This window comes from Pelophylax lessonae (assembly GCF_965119305.1).
Source record: "Pelophylax lessonae genome assembly, chromosome: 3".
Lineage (NCBI taxonomy): Eukaryota > Metazoa > Chordata > Amphibia > Anura > Ranidae > Pelophylax > Pelophylax lessonae.
Genome location: NC_138770.1, coordinates 599,380,925 through 599,395,593, shown reverse-complemented (window position 1 = coordinate 599,395,593; position 14,669 = coordinate 599,380,925). Strand labels below are relative to the sequence as shown.

The 14,669-nt window shown below is 40.8% G+C and overlaps 1 protein-coding gene across 1 annotated transcript in view; it reads left to right on the top strand.

Moving 5' to 3' along the window:
* Positions 1 to 14,669, top strand: part of LOC309549583 (calpain-13-like) — a 207,591-nt gene that overhangs the window by 147,651 nt on the left and 45,271 nt on the right. The window contains exons 15-16 of the mRNA XM_082249956.1: positions 2,780 to 2,848; positions 12,350 to 12,392. Coding sequence (XP_082106082.1) covers positions 2,780 to 2,848; positions 12,350 to 12,392 — 112 coding nt within the window. The remainder of the gene's footprint in view (positions 1 to 2,779; positions 2,849 to 12,349; positions 12,393 to 14,669) is intronic.

The window sequence follows — 14,669 nt, the reverse complement described above, 5'->3', positions numbered from 1 at the left end:
ACGGGGGGAGGGGGAGCGCAATTTTAAACCGTAACATTTTGGGTATCTATTTACTCGGCGTGACATCATCTCTCACAATATACAAAATAAATGGGCTAACTTTACTGTTTAGTATTTTTTAAATGCAGTGGAATGTGATTTTTCAAATATTTTCCAAAAAAATGGCGTTTTAAAGACCGCTGCGCAAATACCGCGTGACAAAAAATATTGCAATGACCGCCACTTTATTCTCCAGAGTCTTTGCTAAAAAATATATATATATATAATGTTTTGAGGTTCTAAGTAGTTTTCTGGGGAAAAAATACTGATTTTAACTTGTAAACAAAAAGTGTCCGAAATAGGGCTGGGGCTTAAGTGGTTAGTCAGTTACATAGGTACTGTATATACAAGGGAATATTTTGTCATTATATATATGTGTATCACTTCCCCCTTAAGAGCTGCTGTTTTTTTAACACTTTTGGATTCCCCTGGGTTACCTGTAGCAACTGCATGCAGAAGTCTTAGCACTTTACGTTCTTGGCTCAGTCAATGATCAGTCTAGAGGCTGATGTTTTTGTTGTTTTTATTTTATATTGGGATGGGAGAAGGGATGAGTGGGATACTCCAACACTTGAACTATTCACAATTCTGAGGACTTCTAACTTCTAACTTGAGGATGCGGCAAGGCCGCTACTTCATCCTGCTACTGGATGAATCTGAGGTAAATGTTCCTTATAGTATTTCTCTTCAGATCACTCACCTAGTACCCCCTTTCCTCCAGCTGACACCGTCCACTGACTACACTACTCCCGAGTGGTCCCCTTCCTGGGCAGACTCTTATGCCTCGCACACACGTTCAGATAACCGGACGACTTATCGTTCGCATTTTGTTGCATGATACTAGTATCGAATTTAACAATGCATATAAACGTAGGATTTTTTTTCGTACGATTCCGGAAAAGCTTCCTGGTTGCTTAGCTACATATCAGATGGTGCAAAACAAAAACAATGGCAGCCGGGCTTTTTCTGTGCTATTTTAGTGTTTCTAATCATGCGTAGTCTTTGTCGATCGATTTTTAGTGGACGCATACTGTACTGACTAAACGATTGTCGTTCGCTAGGCTATCGTACGACAGAAGTTTTCATGTTTGTCCCTTCGGATTTTGTTGGATGAACTGTCGTGATCGGCTGTCCAAAGCTGTGTACTAACGATCAGATTATCATGTGATCAAGTCGAAAGCGATTATCTGAACGTGTATACGAGGCATTAGGCAATATACTCTGTACTCACCTTACTGCTTTCCAGATTCTCGCAGTGCCTCAACTCCTCCAGTAAGCTCTCCTGGACCTCTGGGCTCAGCTCCACACCTCTGGCTCACCAGGCCGACCGCCTGTGGCCACACACCAACCGCTTTAGAAGAGAAGGCAGCCGCCACCCTCCTTCCAGGACTCTGCTTCCAGCCAAAGACCTTGAGCACATGTGTCCCTGGCTTTATATACTACACCCCACAATACACTGAGACCGCAGTCTGCACCAATCCCTGGGGCTGTATCAAAGCCTTTGTCCTCATAGGCCAGGTTTCCTCCACTGTCCAATGTGCCCCCCCATTGGCCACAGTGGGGACACTCCTTCAGACCATGTGAATCACACAATAAGCACATTGAGCAGACCGCAGACGCTGTACCCAAATGAAACTGACGTCCTTTTTTCCCACAAACAGAGCTTTCTTTTGGTGGTATTTGATCACCTGTGCAATTTTTACTTTTTGCGCTATAAACAAAAAATAACAATATTTTTCACATTTTTTTTTATATGAAATTCCCAAAAAAGAAAAAGTAAAAATCAAATTTTTTTAACATTTTAGGCCAATTTGTTTTCTGCTACATATTTTTGGTGAAAAAAAATCGCAATAAGCCTATTTTGATTGGTTTGCGCAAAAGTTATTGTGTTTACTAATTACGGGAAAGATTTATGTAATTTTTATTGTTTTTTTTTTTAACTAGTAATGGCGGCGATCTGCAATTTTTTTTGTGGGACTGCGACATTGCGGTGGACAGATCGGACCCTTGACTGACATTTTTGACACTTTTGGGGGTACCAGTGACATCACTACAGTAATTAGTGCTATAAATATGCACTGTTACTGTAAAAATGACACTGGCAGGGAAGGGGTTAACTTTATTGGTGATCAGTAGGTTAAATGTATCCCTAGCGGCGTGATTCTAACTGTGGGGGGCGTGGCTTGTGATGTAACCACAGAGACATACGATCCTACATAGCAGGATCGTATGATCTGTTTACATTAGCCGCCTGCCTTTCTCCCTCTCCAGCGGGAGATCGCGAATGGCCGGCGGACATCGGAGCCGCCGGTCACTCGCGCAGGGATGTAAGTGACCGAGCGGGGGTGGGAGCTCGCCCCCTAGAGGCTGATGGGCGAGCGACGTAGTACTACTTCGCTTTACCCAGTAGGGGCTGACTGCTGCAGTAAATAGTCGTGCGGCGGTCGGCAAGTGGTTAAGCAGAGAGAATATAGAATTTACCTGCTGCTCCAGAGTCAGAAACTATACTCACTCTCTAGCATCTATCTAGGAGGGTGCTACATATGTTAGAAAGATAATGTCTTTCATTTTTTATATTTTGATGTAAGTTACAAAATTATGAAAATAAAAAGCATCTGTTAACAAAAAAAAAATAAAGAAATTGCCATTAATTATAGTATAAATGTATTTTCTTCATGCCATATGTTTGCCTCTGTGCTCATCATGGTATAATCCCAAAATTTGTGTGTTTGCTTTGTAGATACCAGACCATAAATGCACCACAAAAAGTCATTGATGATGCTCTCTTTGAGAACAATGCATTGCTAAGGTAAGTTAATCTTTGATGGGCTCATGTTTAATAAATAAAAAAAAGTTGAAGCTGAATTCCGGGCAAAAAACTCTCATTAAAATACATTTCACAATAACCACAAAGTCTATAAATCCACTTTGTGAGCACTAAATGACTTTGAAAACCCAGATATTACCTTGTAAAATTAGCAGTGAAATCATCACTGTGCAGAGAGCAGAGCTGTCGGAGACCCCACACACTACAGACTGTCTGCAGAAAACTAGAGGAGGGGGCAGAGACAAGACCAGTCACCCTGCACAAGGAGAGAGAGCAGCAGTGACCGGTCTTTATTACAGAAAACTCCTGCACAGAGGCAAAGTTTTACAGTGGATTACTGCACAGATATGGAAGAAATATACAAAGCACACCAAGATTCAAGAAAACATATGGCTCTTGTATTCATACAGTATTTGCTTTTTCTGGAGTTCAGCTTTAAACTATTGGAAGCTGACTACACAAATCACAGTCTGATTGCACAATCTCATGTAGGCCTCATTTACACTTGCTGTGGTGGGGATGTAAAACGTGTGGCTGGGCCGTGTTTTCAATGCCCCCTGTGGGCAGGACTTACTGCTCCTAAGTAGGGGACCAGACAGAGCGCTAAAGGAAGGCTGAGGAGTGTGTATATATAGAGAAATACTAATTAGCTGTCCTAATTTCATTAGCTGCAAGTACACCATTGCAAGTACAACATTTTAAGTACAGTGAAGAGATATTGCAGGAGATAGTCAGGAGGTAGGCTGGAAGGTGGAAAAAGAAAAAAAAGGTAAGATTTGTTTGACTTAAATTTACAAATTTTTTTCTTTTTTTTTTTTCTCTCCTCTTTAAAATGGCAGACTTGGTTCAGTGCAGGAATTGTTGTGCATTTATTTCATGTTCCACTCTTTGGATATTCGGATGCTGTCAGATCTGTAGGCAATTCTCCTTACTGCAGCAGGAAATTGCATTTTTGAAATCAGAGATATTAAAATTATCTGTTAAACAAACTCCAGCTGGGACTGTTGCAATGCCACTGCCACAGAGGACCCCCAGAAATGGCAGATGGGTTACTGCAGGTTCTGGAAGACTTAGAGTGGTGGATAGAAGACATGTCCCACAGTCGGTGGTTCTCCAAAATTCATTTGCAGCACTCTCAGAATGTAAGGACAACATGGATATGGACTCAAGCACAGAGGGTGAGAAACCATCGACTCCTATGTCTAATGTATGCAAGACTGCAGCCAAGGACAAAAAAGATAAAGTGAAGTCTCAAAGGAAGCAGCTGTTGCTGGGTGATTCAATCATAAGAAGTGTGGAGCTTAAAGAAAATGGTTTTGTGAGATGTCTCCCTGGTGCTACTGCTAGGCGAGATAGAAGACGTATTATTAATATTGTTAAGCAAGCAAAGCAGGAAGGGGACGTGGATGTTCTTGTCCATCTAGGGACAAATGACCTGGCTTGCAATGAAGTGTCAGAGGTGAAAAAATCTTTTATCACACTTGGAAATGACATACAGGATTTTGCATCCACCATTTCATTTTCTGAAGTTCTGCCTGTGCATAATGTTCAGAATGATAGGCAGAGGCGCATAAAGGAGTTCAACATATGGCTTAGTAAATCGTGTCAAGAGCAAGGATTTGGCTTTGTTTCTCATGATAGGAATAGAAAGGAACTGTTCAAAAACGATGGTTTGCATCTTTCTCTCAAAGGAACAAATATACTTAGTGAACAACTCCAAGAATTTGCGAAAGAGTATTTAAACTAGGAAGGGGGGGCAAAAGAGTGAAAATACAAGAGTCCAATTGCCCCCCGAAACAATGCCAGAACAGGTCAGAAGCACAGAGGTTAAGAAATGATAAGCTCAGAGTCCTGTCTACAAATGCTCGCAGTTTAGGTAAAAAAATCAATGAACTTGGGTCAATAATGGCATCTGAGAATGTAGATTTAATGGCTGTTACGGAGACATGGTTTAATGAAAGAAATGACTGGGACATAACCATACCAGGGTACTCTTTATACAGAAGAGACAGAGAAGGCAAGAAAGGAGGAGGAGTGGCCCTGTATGTGAAAGATAGCATTAAATCTAACCTAATACAAGTTGGTGAGGCCAACATAGAGTCAGTTTGGGTTACGTTGCAGTTTGCTAATCATGCAGTAACTCGTGTAGGTGTGATATATAGACCACCTGGTCAAGTTAAAGAACTAGATGATCTACTAGTTGAAGAAATAGCTAAAATGACAATGAAAGGAGAAGTTATCATTATGGGAGATTTCAATCTTCCAGATATAAACTGGAAAACCAAAATAGCAAGTTCTACCAGGAGTACAGATATTCTAAATTCCCTACTGGGGTTGTCTCTGCAACAAGTGGTTGAGGAGCCAACCCGGAGGGAGGCCATTTTGGATTTGGTATTCACAAATGGGGATTCGGTATATGATGTCATTGTAGGCGAAACCTTGGGATCTAGTGATCACCAGTCAGTGTGGTTTAATATAAGAACTGTGAAAGAATCACACCACACAAAAACAAAAGTTTTAGATTTTAGAAAAACAGACTTTTCAAAAATGAAATTAGTCATAAATGAGTCCTTATCAGACTGGAACGGATTACATGGAGTCCAGGAGAAATGGGACTACTTAAAAGGTGCACTATTGAAGGCAACAGAAAATTGCATTAGACTTGTCAGTAAAAGCAAAAAAAGGAAGAGACCACTGTGGTACTCAGCAGAAGTGGCCCAAATCAATAAAAATAAAAAGCTAGCATTTTGTAATTATAAAAAAACCCAGAGCAATGAAGATAAGGAAATCTACAAGATTAGGCAGAAAAAGGCCAAGCAAGTTATAAGAACTTCTAAAGCGCAGGCAGAAGAAAAACTAGCTCAGTCTATGAAAAAGGGGGATAAGACATTCTTCAGGTATATAAATGAAAAAAGGAAATTAAAACAAGGAATAACTAAATTAAAAACAAAGGACGGAAGGTATGTAGAAGAGAATAAAGGGCTAGCCGACTGCCTTAATGAATACTTCTGTTCAGTTTTTACAGAAGAAAAAGAAGAAGGACCTCCACTTGAAAGGATGACTAATGAATCGTTTGATGCATGTGTCTTTACAGAGGAAGACGTTCTAAGATTGCTGTCTAAAGTGAAGACAAATAAGTCACAGGGTCCTGATGAGATACACCCAAAATTATTAAAAGAGCTTAGTGGTGAACTGGCAAAACCATTAACAGATTTATTTAACCAATCATTAGTAACAGGAGTCGTCCCGGAAGATTGGAAATTGGCAAATGTCGTGCCCATTCACAAAAAAGGTAGTAGGGAGGAATCGAGCAACTATAGACCAGTGAGTCTGACATCAATAGTAGGCAAATTAATAGAAACCCTATTAAAGGATAGAATTGTGGAACATCTTAAATTCCATGGATTGCAAGATGAAAAACAACATGGGTTTACTTCAGGGAGATCATGTCAAACAAATCTTATAGATTTTTTTGACTGGGTGACTAAAATAATAGACGGTGGAGGTGCAATAGACATTGCATATCTAGATTTTAGTAAGGCTTTTGACACTGTCCCACATAGAAGACTTATCAATAAACTACAGTCATTGAGCATGGACTCCCATATTGTTGAGTGGATTAGGCAGTGGCTGAGTGACAGACAACAGAGAGTTGTAGTCAATGGAGAACATTCAGAACAAGGTCATGTTACCAGTGGGGTACCTCAGGGATCTGTACTGGGACCAATTTTGTTTAATATCTTCATAAGTGATATTGCAAAAGGCCTCGATGATAAGGTTTGTCTTTTTGCTGATGACACAAAGATATGTAACAGGGTTGATGTTCCTGGAGGGAAATGCCAAATGGAAAAGGATTTAGGAAAACTAGAAGAATGGTCAGAACTCTGGCAACTGAAATTTAATGTGGATAAGTGCAAGATAATGCACCTGGGGCGTAAAAACCCAAGGGCAGAATATAGAATATTTGACACAGTCCTGACCTCAGTATCTGAGGAAAGGGATTTAGGAGTAATTATTTCAGAAGACTTAAAGGTGGGAGGACAATGTAATAGAGCAGCACGAAATGCCAGCAGAATGCTTGGATGTATAGGGAGAGGTATAAGCAGTAGAAAGAGAGAAGTGCTCATGCCGCTGTACAGAACACTGGTGAGACCTCACTTGGAGTATTGTGCGCAGTACTGGAGGCCATATCTCCAGAAGGATATAGATACTCTAGAGAGAGTTCAGAGAAGAGCTACTAAACTAGTACATGGATTGCAGGAAAAAACTTACCAGGAAAGGTTAAAGGACCTTAACATGTATAGCTTGGAAGAAAGAAGAGACAGAGGGGATATAATAGAAACTTTTAAATACATAAAGGGAATCAACTCGGTAAAGGAGGAGAGCATATTTAAAAGAAAAAAAACTACCACAAGAGGACACCGTTTTAAACTAGAGGGGCAAAGGTTTAAAAGTAATATGAGGAAGTATTACTTTACTGAGAGAGTAGTGGATGCATGGAATAACCTTCCTGCAGAAGTGGTAGCTGCAAATACAGTGAAGGAGTTTAAGCATGCATGGGATAGGCATAAGGCTATCCTTCATATAAGATAGGGTCAGGGACTATTCATAGGATTCAGATATATTGGGCAGACTAGATGGGCCAAATGGTTCTTATCTGCCGACACATTCTATGTTTCTATGTTTCTATGTTTCTATGCCATTTACCAAAAGGTTGGCATTGAGGGCAGCACTCCAACTTAAAAGAGATACTTCTCCAACAGAACATAATTAACTAATTTGCAGACCAACATCTGTACTCTTTACATTATTCACAAAGAACATCAGTTCCTCATTACACTCTATGCACTATGGGTAATCGTACATCAATACACTTCATAACTCTTCTCTCACTATAGTTGTGGAGGGTTTCAGAGCTCAGTAAGCTGTCACCTCACTACTAGTGACATTAATTTGTAAGTTTCACGTGAATACTGGGAAGCTGTACTCCTGTGCATAACCCATGTTTTCATAATCCTTAGAACCCTGAATAGGCTCCTACAGGAGGTGGTTAAATGAAAGAAGTAGTTCACAGCCTTAGCAGCATTCTTTTCCTTAAATGGGGAGACTTGGAACCTTTACTCCGGCTGTCTTACTTACTACGGCGACCTCGAGAGGTGGTTCCCTCCCTTTTCATGTGTTTCCTCCAGCAGAGGGCGGTATTTCTCCAAAAGCCTGGGAAAACCTGTCCAGCAGTGTTAACCCTTACGCTCCGGAGAATACCACCTCAGCAGGGCAAACACAAATAGTGCAAAATAGTGCAACTAACTCACATAGGGATATACAGTTTTACAAAGAAATGCAAATGTAGCACTGCCCCCTTGACGGCTGCTGGTTAATGGGTGTCCCTCAGAACTCCTATGACTCTGTGAACCATCCAGCCCACCTGACACTCTAGGTTCTGACATTGTGTATATACCTTTAAGAACATATTGACACCATATAAATGAGTTTTTGACCTTTTACTTAGTGAATAAACTGATATAGCTATGTCAGTCAACCAAATCCCGCCTATACCAACGGAGTTCAACAAGACTGACCCAAAATAACCAGAACAAGAAATTGCAATATCAAAGGACAATGTTAGAACAACTCTCTAAGATAATATTGCAATATTCAGGTTAAATGAGAACTCCGAACTATTGTTGTACTGTTAATATCCTAACCACTAATAATACTAATACTGCAATTAAATGGAACGTGTCTCCTTTAAGAAGTAGTAGATATCAATACTCCTCCCTTAGCAAGGCCTTGCTATATCTTCACCAGCAGTTGGAGCTCTTAAACACTTTCCAAGGTGATTATAAAATAGTAGGAGAATCAAATGTTAATTTGTAATCCCATTAAGTGATGTATATTGCAGTGTCTGCAGTCAGTGTGTAGATGAAAAGGTTATACTTGCGATCAGAACCCGACACAGGAACCCTCTTTCCTGGATGTCCATCTGTGAGGGCCCTATAAGATAGGCGATGTGCTCTCCCACGCTCTGGTGTCTGGGAACAAGCGTCGCTCTGCCTCTTCAGGCTGTCTGGTTGGCCTTCACTCGCTTCCTTTTCAGCTATACTGTGGCAGCATTCACAGTACAGCGATCAGCATCCGCTGCGCTGAGGATGAGTTCCACAAGCAGGTCAGGCCTTGTGGACTAGGCCGCAGCTGCAGCCAGTCCTTCACACACGACAGGCTGATGTGCACTCATGGAGTCCCAGGAGCAAGAGAGCCTCACACTGTGGCACAGATAGATTTATAGTCTCTCCCATGGTACTTTGCTTCCCCGTTGCTCCCTGGGAGAACAGTTCCCTCAGCAATCAAGATAACAGTCTGCTATCAATTCAGAACTACATCTCCCACAATCCAGTTCTTCTACTTCCTGTTGGAGGCCGATCCCCTCTGAAAGCAAACTTAAAGGGGCACACAGACTCCAACAATAACGATAAGTATATATATATATATATATATATATATATATATATATATATATATATATATATATATATATCCTAGTAGTCCGATCCCGGCTACACAAACAAAGCAAACAGAACCACAATAGTCAAAAACATGTAAAAGAACACACAATACAGTAAACCCTTGGAAGCACCTGCTTACACCCCCTACTGGCTCCCCCTTAAGGGATCAGACAGGGGTGTACAGCAAAATCTATATTCAATGCTAACTATTAAACTGATAAGCCAGATGGTGCAGGTTTTTAAGGGTTAAAACAGGCAATAAGAAGGCGACATAATAAATCCTCACTGTCTGTCCAACCTGAATTGCTTTTCAGAGGACAACACAAGTGTAAGCAAGCCCTTAGCTCCACCAACACCTGTCTGTAGATCAACTAACTGAATGGATTGTTTAGGTTGGCGCTCATATTACATAGTTTCTATACATCTACATTTTACAAAGATGGTACAATCAGATTGTAATTTGTATGGCAAGGTTTACAGAAATATTATGTGGTACCCACAGAAATGGTGTTGTTCGGGCCAGGCTAAGTCAAGTGCCTTGTGTGTCTTGTCTGTAACTGTCATAACATTTCTCTTAAAGCATGTCTAAACCCAAGAACCAAAAATGCATAACATTGCAATGTGGTGGCTGCATTTGTTTTCTTTTTTCCCTCTATTTTTTTCCTTGGTGATCCTGCTATTAACGCACTTTCAGTCCTAAGGTGACAACGCCTATTTACTATACTGTATTTTATGGAGGAACAGGGTTGTCACCTTTATGATGGGAGATGTTTTAGGGATACAGTACAAAAGGAGAAGTTCCTTAGCAGGGTTAATAAAAATAATATACTTTTTATTAAAATGTTATGTCTCACAGTGCACACCCTCTCCTAATACCTCCCAGGCTTAGATAGCCAATGGTTAAGGGCAGGCATAGTGATATGATGGTGGAAAAGTGGAAGTGCTTAGGTGGGTTTGCAGAGCAGGCAGGGATAGGGTAGTGGCACAAAGCCTGAGAAGCTTTTTTCATCCTCCTTTTGGTGTGCAAAGATATAGAACAGAGTTGTAGGGATCCCAAATATAAGTGGGAAGTGACAACTGAGGCCAGTAGGCGGGGATCCCAATCATGCAGCACTAAGATTGGCTGCATAGTGACAGTGTAATACTGGCTCCCAATCTTCTGTAGTTGTTATTGACAGCTTGGTCAGAGTTTTAGGGGGCAATGGTTAGACATGCCCCAGAACAAAGCACTGATGCGCATGTGCGCCAACTGGGACTTAGGGCTATGGTAAAGGGGGTAAAGAGACCCTTTCACTAGTTTTTCAACATATATCTTCCCATCAAACAAAAAGGTGCATCTCAAAAGCTATAAACATCTCCTCTTAATCTTTCAATGACACACTAGCAGCGCTCACATAGGACAGGAGTCCCTAGATAAGAAAACAGAGTCTCTGTTATCAGGAAGTGAAGTAATATAGTGATGTCAATCAATGCAAAACGTCCATGACAAATGAGAAAAAAGTCAGAGAATCCACGACTTCCACCACTGTGCATACGAGTCCTATAAAGCCTCCCCCTCACTGCAGTGCGAGCCCTATGGTAATCTACTTGCCAGAGGCCACTGAATGCAGGCCATTAAATATCACAAACACCAGGGGGGTCAAATCCTCCAAGAACCCGAGTCACTCCTCTGCTGCCACTTCCAGCTACGTCTCCTCTCTTCCAGGAAAGAAGTTCTCGGGTTCTTGGAGGATTTGACCCCCCTGGTGTTTGTGATATTTAATGGCCTGCATTCAGCGGCCTCTGGTAAGTAGATTACCATAGGGCTCGCACTGCAGTGAGGGGGAGGCTTTATAGGACTCGTATGCACAGTGGTGGAAGTCGTGGATTCTCTGACTTTTTTCTCATTTGTCATGGATGTTTTGCATTGATTGACATCACTATATTACTTCACTTCCTGATAACAGAGACTCTGTTTTCTTATCTAGGGACTCCTGTCCTATGTGAGCGCTGCTAGTGTGTCATTGAAAGATTAAGAGAAGATGTTTATAGCTTTTGAGATGCACCTTTTTGTTTGATATTGTCTTTGTTAATAGCGGCTGCTGGATACTTAACATATTAGGACCATATACATGCATATATTGTCCATTTATTTAGTTGCATTTTTAGCGCCAGGTGAGTGGGCTTCCTTGGGCATCTATTGATCCTACTCCTTATTTTTATATATCTTCCCATAATGTTATGTGTGCAGTTAACCTCTTTAATGTTATTTAAATGCCTCCCTTGTGTAGACATCCAAAAGCACATTGCAATAAAAAAAAAAACTATAGTAAGAGAAAACACTTCAAATAACTATTTAAGATGTTTCTGTTCTTTCCCTGCACATTTTTAAGCTGGTGACTGGGTTTTTCTACAAATACTATATATTTTTCAGTACAAATACTATATCTTACTTTTTTTCGATAATAGTGCTGCTGGTCTACGTTGGCCTTTTCAGCCACTTCGTGTCTACATGCACTCACTCCAGGGTTAGCTTTACATCCTTGATCTGGAGTAGCTCCCTGATGGTGACAACAGTAGACCATGTCTGTTCCTTGTGCATTGGCATGACCACTTGTAGTCTCCACCAGTGGCACAAGTGACAGGGTGACAACAATGGAACCCAACTGGGAGATGGTTGTTAACCCATAACCGTAAATGCCTGAACAAGGACCTTAGTGGTGGGATCACCAGGGATTCCTTTATAGAAAGACGCAGATTTAAGAAGATTGAAATGACATGAGATTTTAGTGATTGGTTTACATCTGCTGTAATGTGGATATTGACAGACTCAACAGCTACTTGTACCTTTATCTTATCTGTAAACTGCTGCATGCACAGGCATTATTTTCTTGGCAAAGGATTCCGTTAAAAACACAGCAGTAATGATAAAAAAAAAAGATAGTGATAACATCACACATTACAAGTTACCATCATTTCTTCTCTCTGTTATATTTTGCAGTGACTTTGAAACAAGTCTTTGGATAAACCGCCAGACTTCTACGGTAAACGGCCACTTGTCTTCCTAATTGCTTTTATCAATATCTGTCACATGCTACAATGTCTACGTAACATTTCCTTCCGCAGCATTCATTTTTCTTGTATAAATCTAGCAAGGCTCCACTCTGGTACAGCACGTCACCGACACTGTGATGTACAGGCTTGTAGAAGCAGGCTACCGTGCCTAAAGAACACCAATGTATAAGTAATGTATAATTGCTTAGCCATAGTCCTTCACCATTCAACACATGGCCACGGGTCTCTCTTGAAGTGGTCCTTTTAGGTCTGCATAAACTCATTCTTAATGTGTCACAATATACCGCAACAATATGATATTTCAATACAGCTCCACCTTTTACTATTGGAAAGCCATTATTGAGCTCCAGTGGCTTTTCCTAGGCTGTTAAAAGTATGATTGGGGCAGGAGCTAATGTAGTACTAGTTACTGCATCCTAAATTCATATAGAACATGGAAAGAGAAAGCGAAAAAGCTGGACTTTTAGGCTTCATGCACACGAGGTGTTTGCCCAGCTCTTTTGAACGCATTCTCTCACGGTAGGTGAAAATCGGTATTAAAGGCAACTAAAGCCATTTAGACTTGTTCAGATGGCATCAGGCGTTTGGATGTTTATTCATTTCATTGGCCAAAATATTAATTTAGTCTGGCCATTGAAATTAATGAATGTTCAACCCAAACGGCATGACTAGACACATTTACAAGTGTTTAGGCACGTTTAGTGGTTTCCTCTGCCAAAACGCTCCTCTCCTGAATGCGCAAGTGATGTTGTTTTTTTCTGCTTCTAAATGCCTGTAGTTGCCGATGTGTGTAAGGACACATAGGGGTTGATTTACTAAAACTGAAGCTCTAAAAGCTGGTGCAGCTCTGCATAGAAACCAATCAGCTTCCAGGTTTTTTGTCAAAGCTTAGAAGCTGATTGGCTACCATGCACAGCTGCACCAGATTTTGCACTTTCCAGTTTTAGTAAATCACCCCATAGGCTAACAAAAAATCACAAACTCTCTTAAAGGTAGTGTTTTTGACTTCCAGTGTGCATGAAGCATTAGGGTACCGAAAGACCCTGTTAAATATTTAAATAATTATTTTTTTAATTACAACTGATTAAAAGATGTACATACTAAACATTTCAAAGCATGTTTACATTTCTCCAAATTATCAAAAAATATAGAGAACTTAATTCAGAGAGTTCAGTCACACACCCAATCTCTATAACATAGAACATAACATTGGAGCATCAAACTGGGGGTGGAGATAGCTCTCAGCTTGACATGTTTCCTGGAAACTGGTTCGGCTTCCTCAGGAGTGTGAATGAGAAATGTATTATTTAATGAGTGAAATCATGAGCTAGAACAATGCTGCCTAAAGCCTCAGGGGTGAGTGCTGGGACTGCCAGGAAGCACCAGCAAAGGAGAGGGTAACATCAATGCAGGGTTCAGTCACACAGAAATTGTGACCTGTCCATGAAAGATTTCCTGAGACCCAAATCGAAGGGACATTTTTGGGTGGATGTGGCCTAAGTCATACGCTATCCTGATAACAGAGCCATCACTAATATTCATACAAGATACAGCCACAGGTAAATAGAGATTGGTTGCCAACTTTATAATTCTAAACCAGGAGCCAGCTGACCAAAAATCTAGAGATACTAGGGGGTTGATTTACTAAAACTGCAGAGTGCCAAATCTGGTGAAGCTCTCCATGGAAACCAATCAGCTTTCAGGTTTTTTTTTGTTAAAGCTTAATCGAACAAGCTGAAGTTAGAAGCTGATTGGCTACCATGCACACTATACCAAATTTCACACTGTCTAGTTTTAGTAAATAACCCCTAAGTGCAGGCTGAAACTCATAATAAGACCAAGTTCAAATGCAAGAAGACACAGATCCAAGGGAAATGGGATGGAGACAGGTAGAAAGTCAAACTCCTTTGTGCAGTAGGGGAGCTGGGGGCGGGACAGTAAGGTGCTCACCACCAGGTCACATTAATAAGTTACACGTTCTGAGCCTCTTGAAGTCCCTATAAATAAGAGATGGAATGAGAGAGATGTCTATCAGTTCAGGTTCTGACAAGGATCATGATGATAGAGAGCAGAATGACTCTTAAGTTCATCATTGTGCTGCTTCTCCTTTCACTGTCCAGTTACTGGTCTGAGGAGAAGTAGATTGAATGACAATGGCCATCAAACTACATCTAGTGGCAGGGGAAATATCTAAATTAAAGGTTAAGGGTCCATTCACACTAGCGCGACTTGTCAGGCGACCAAGT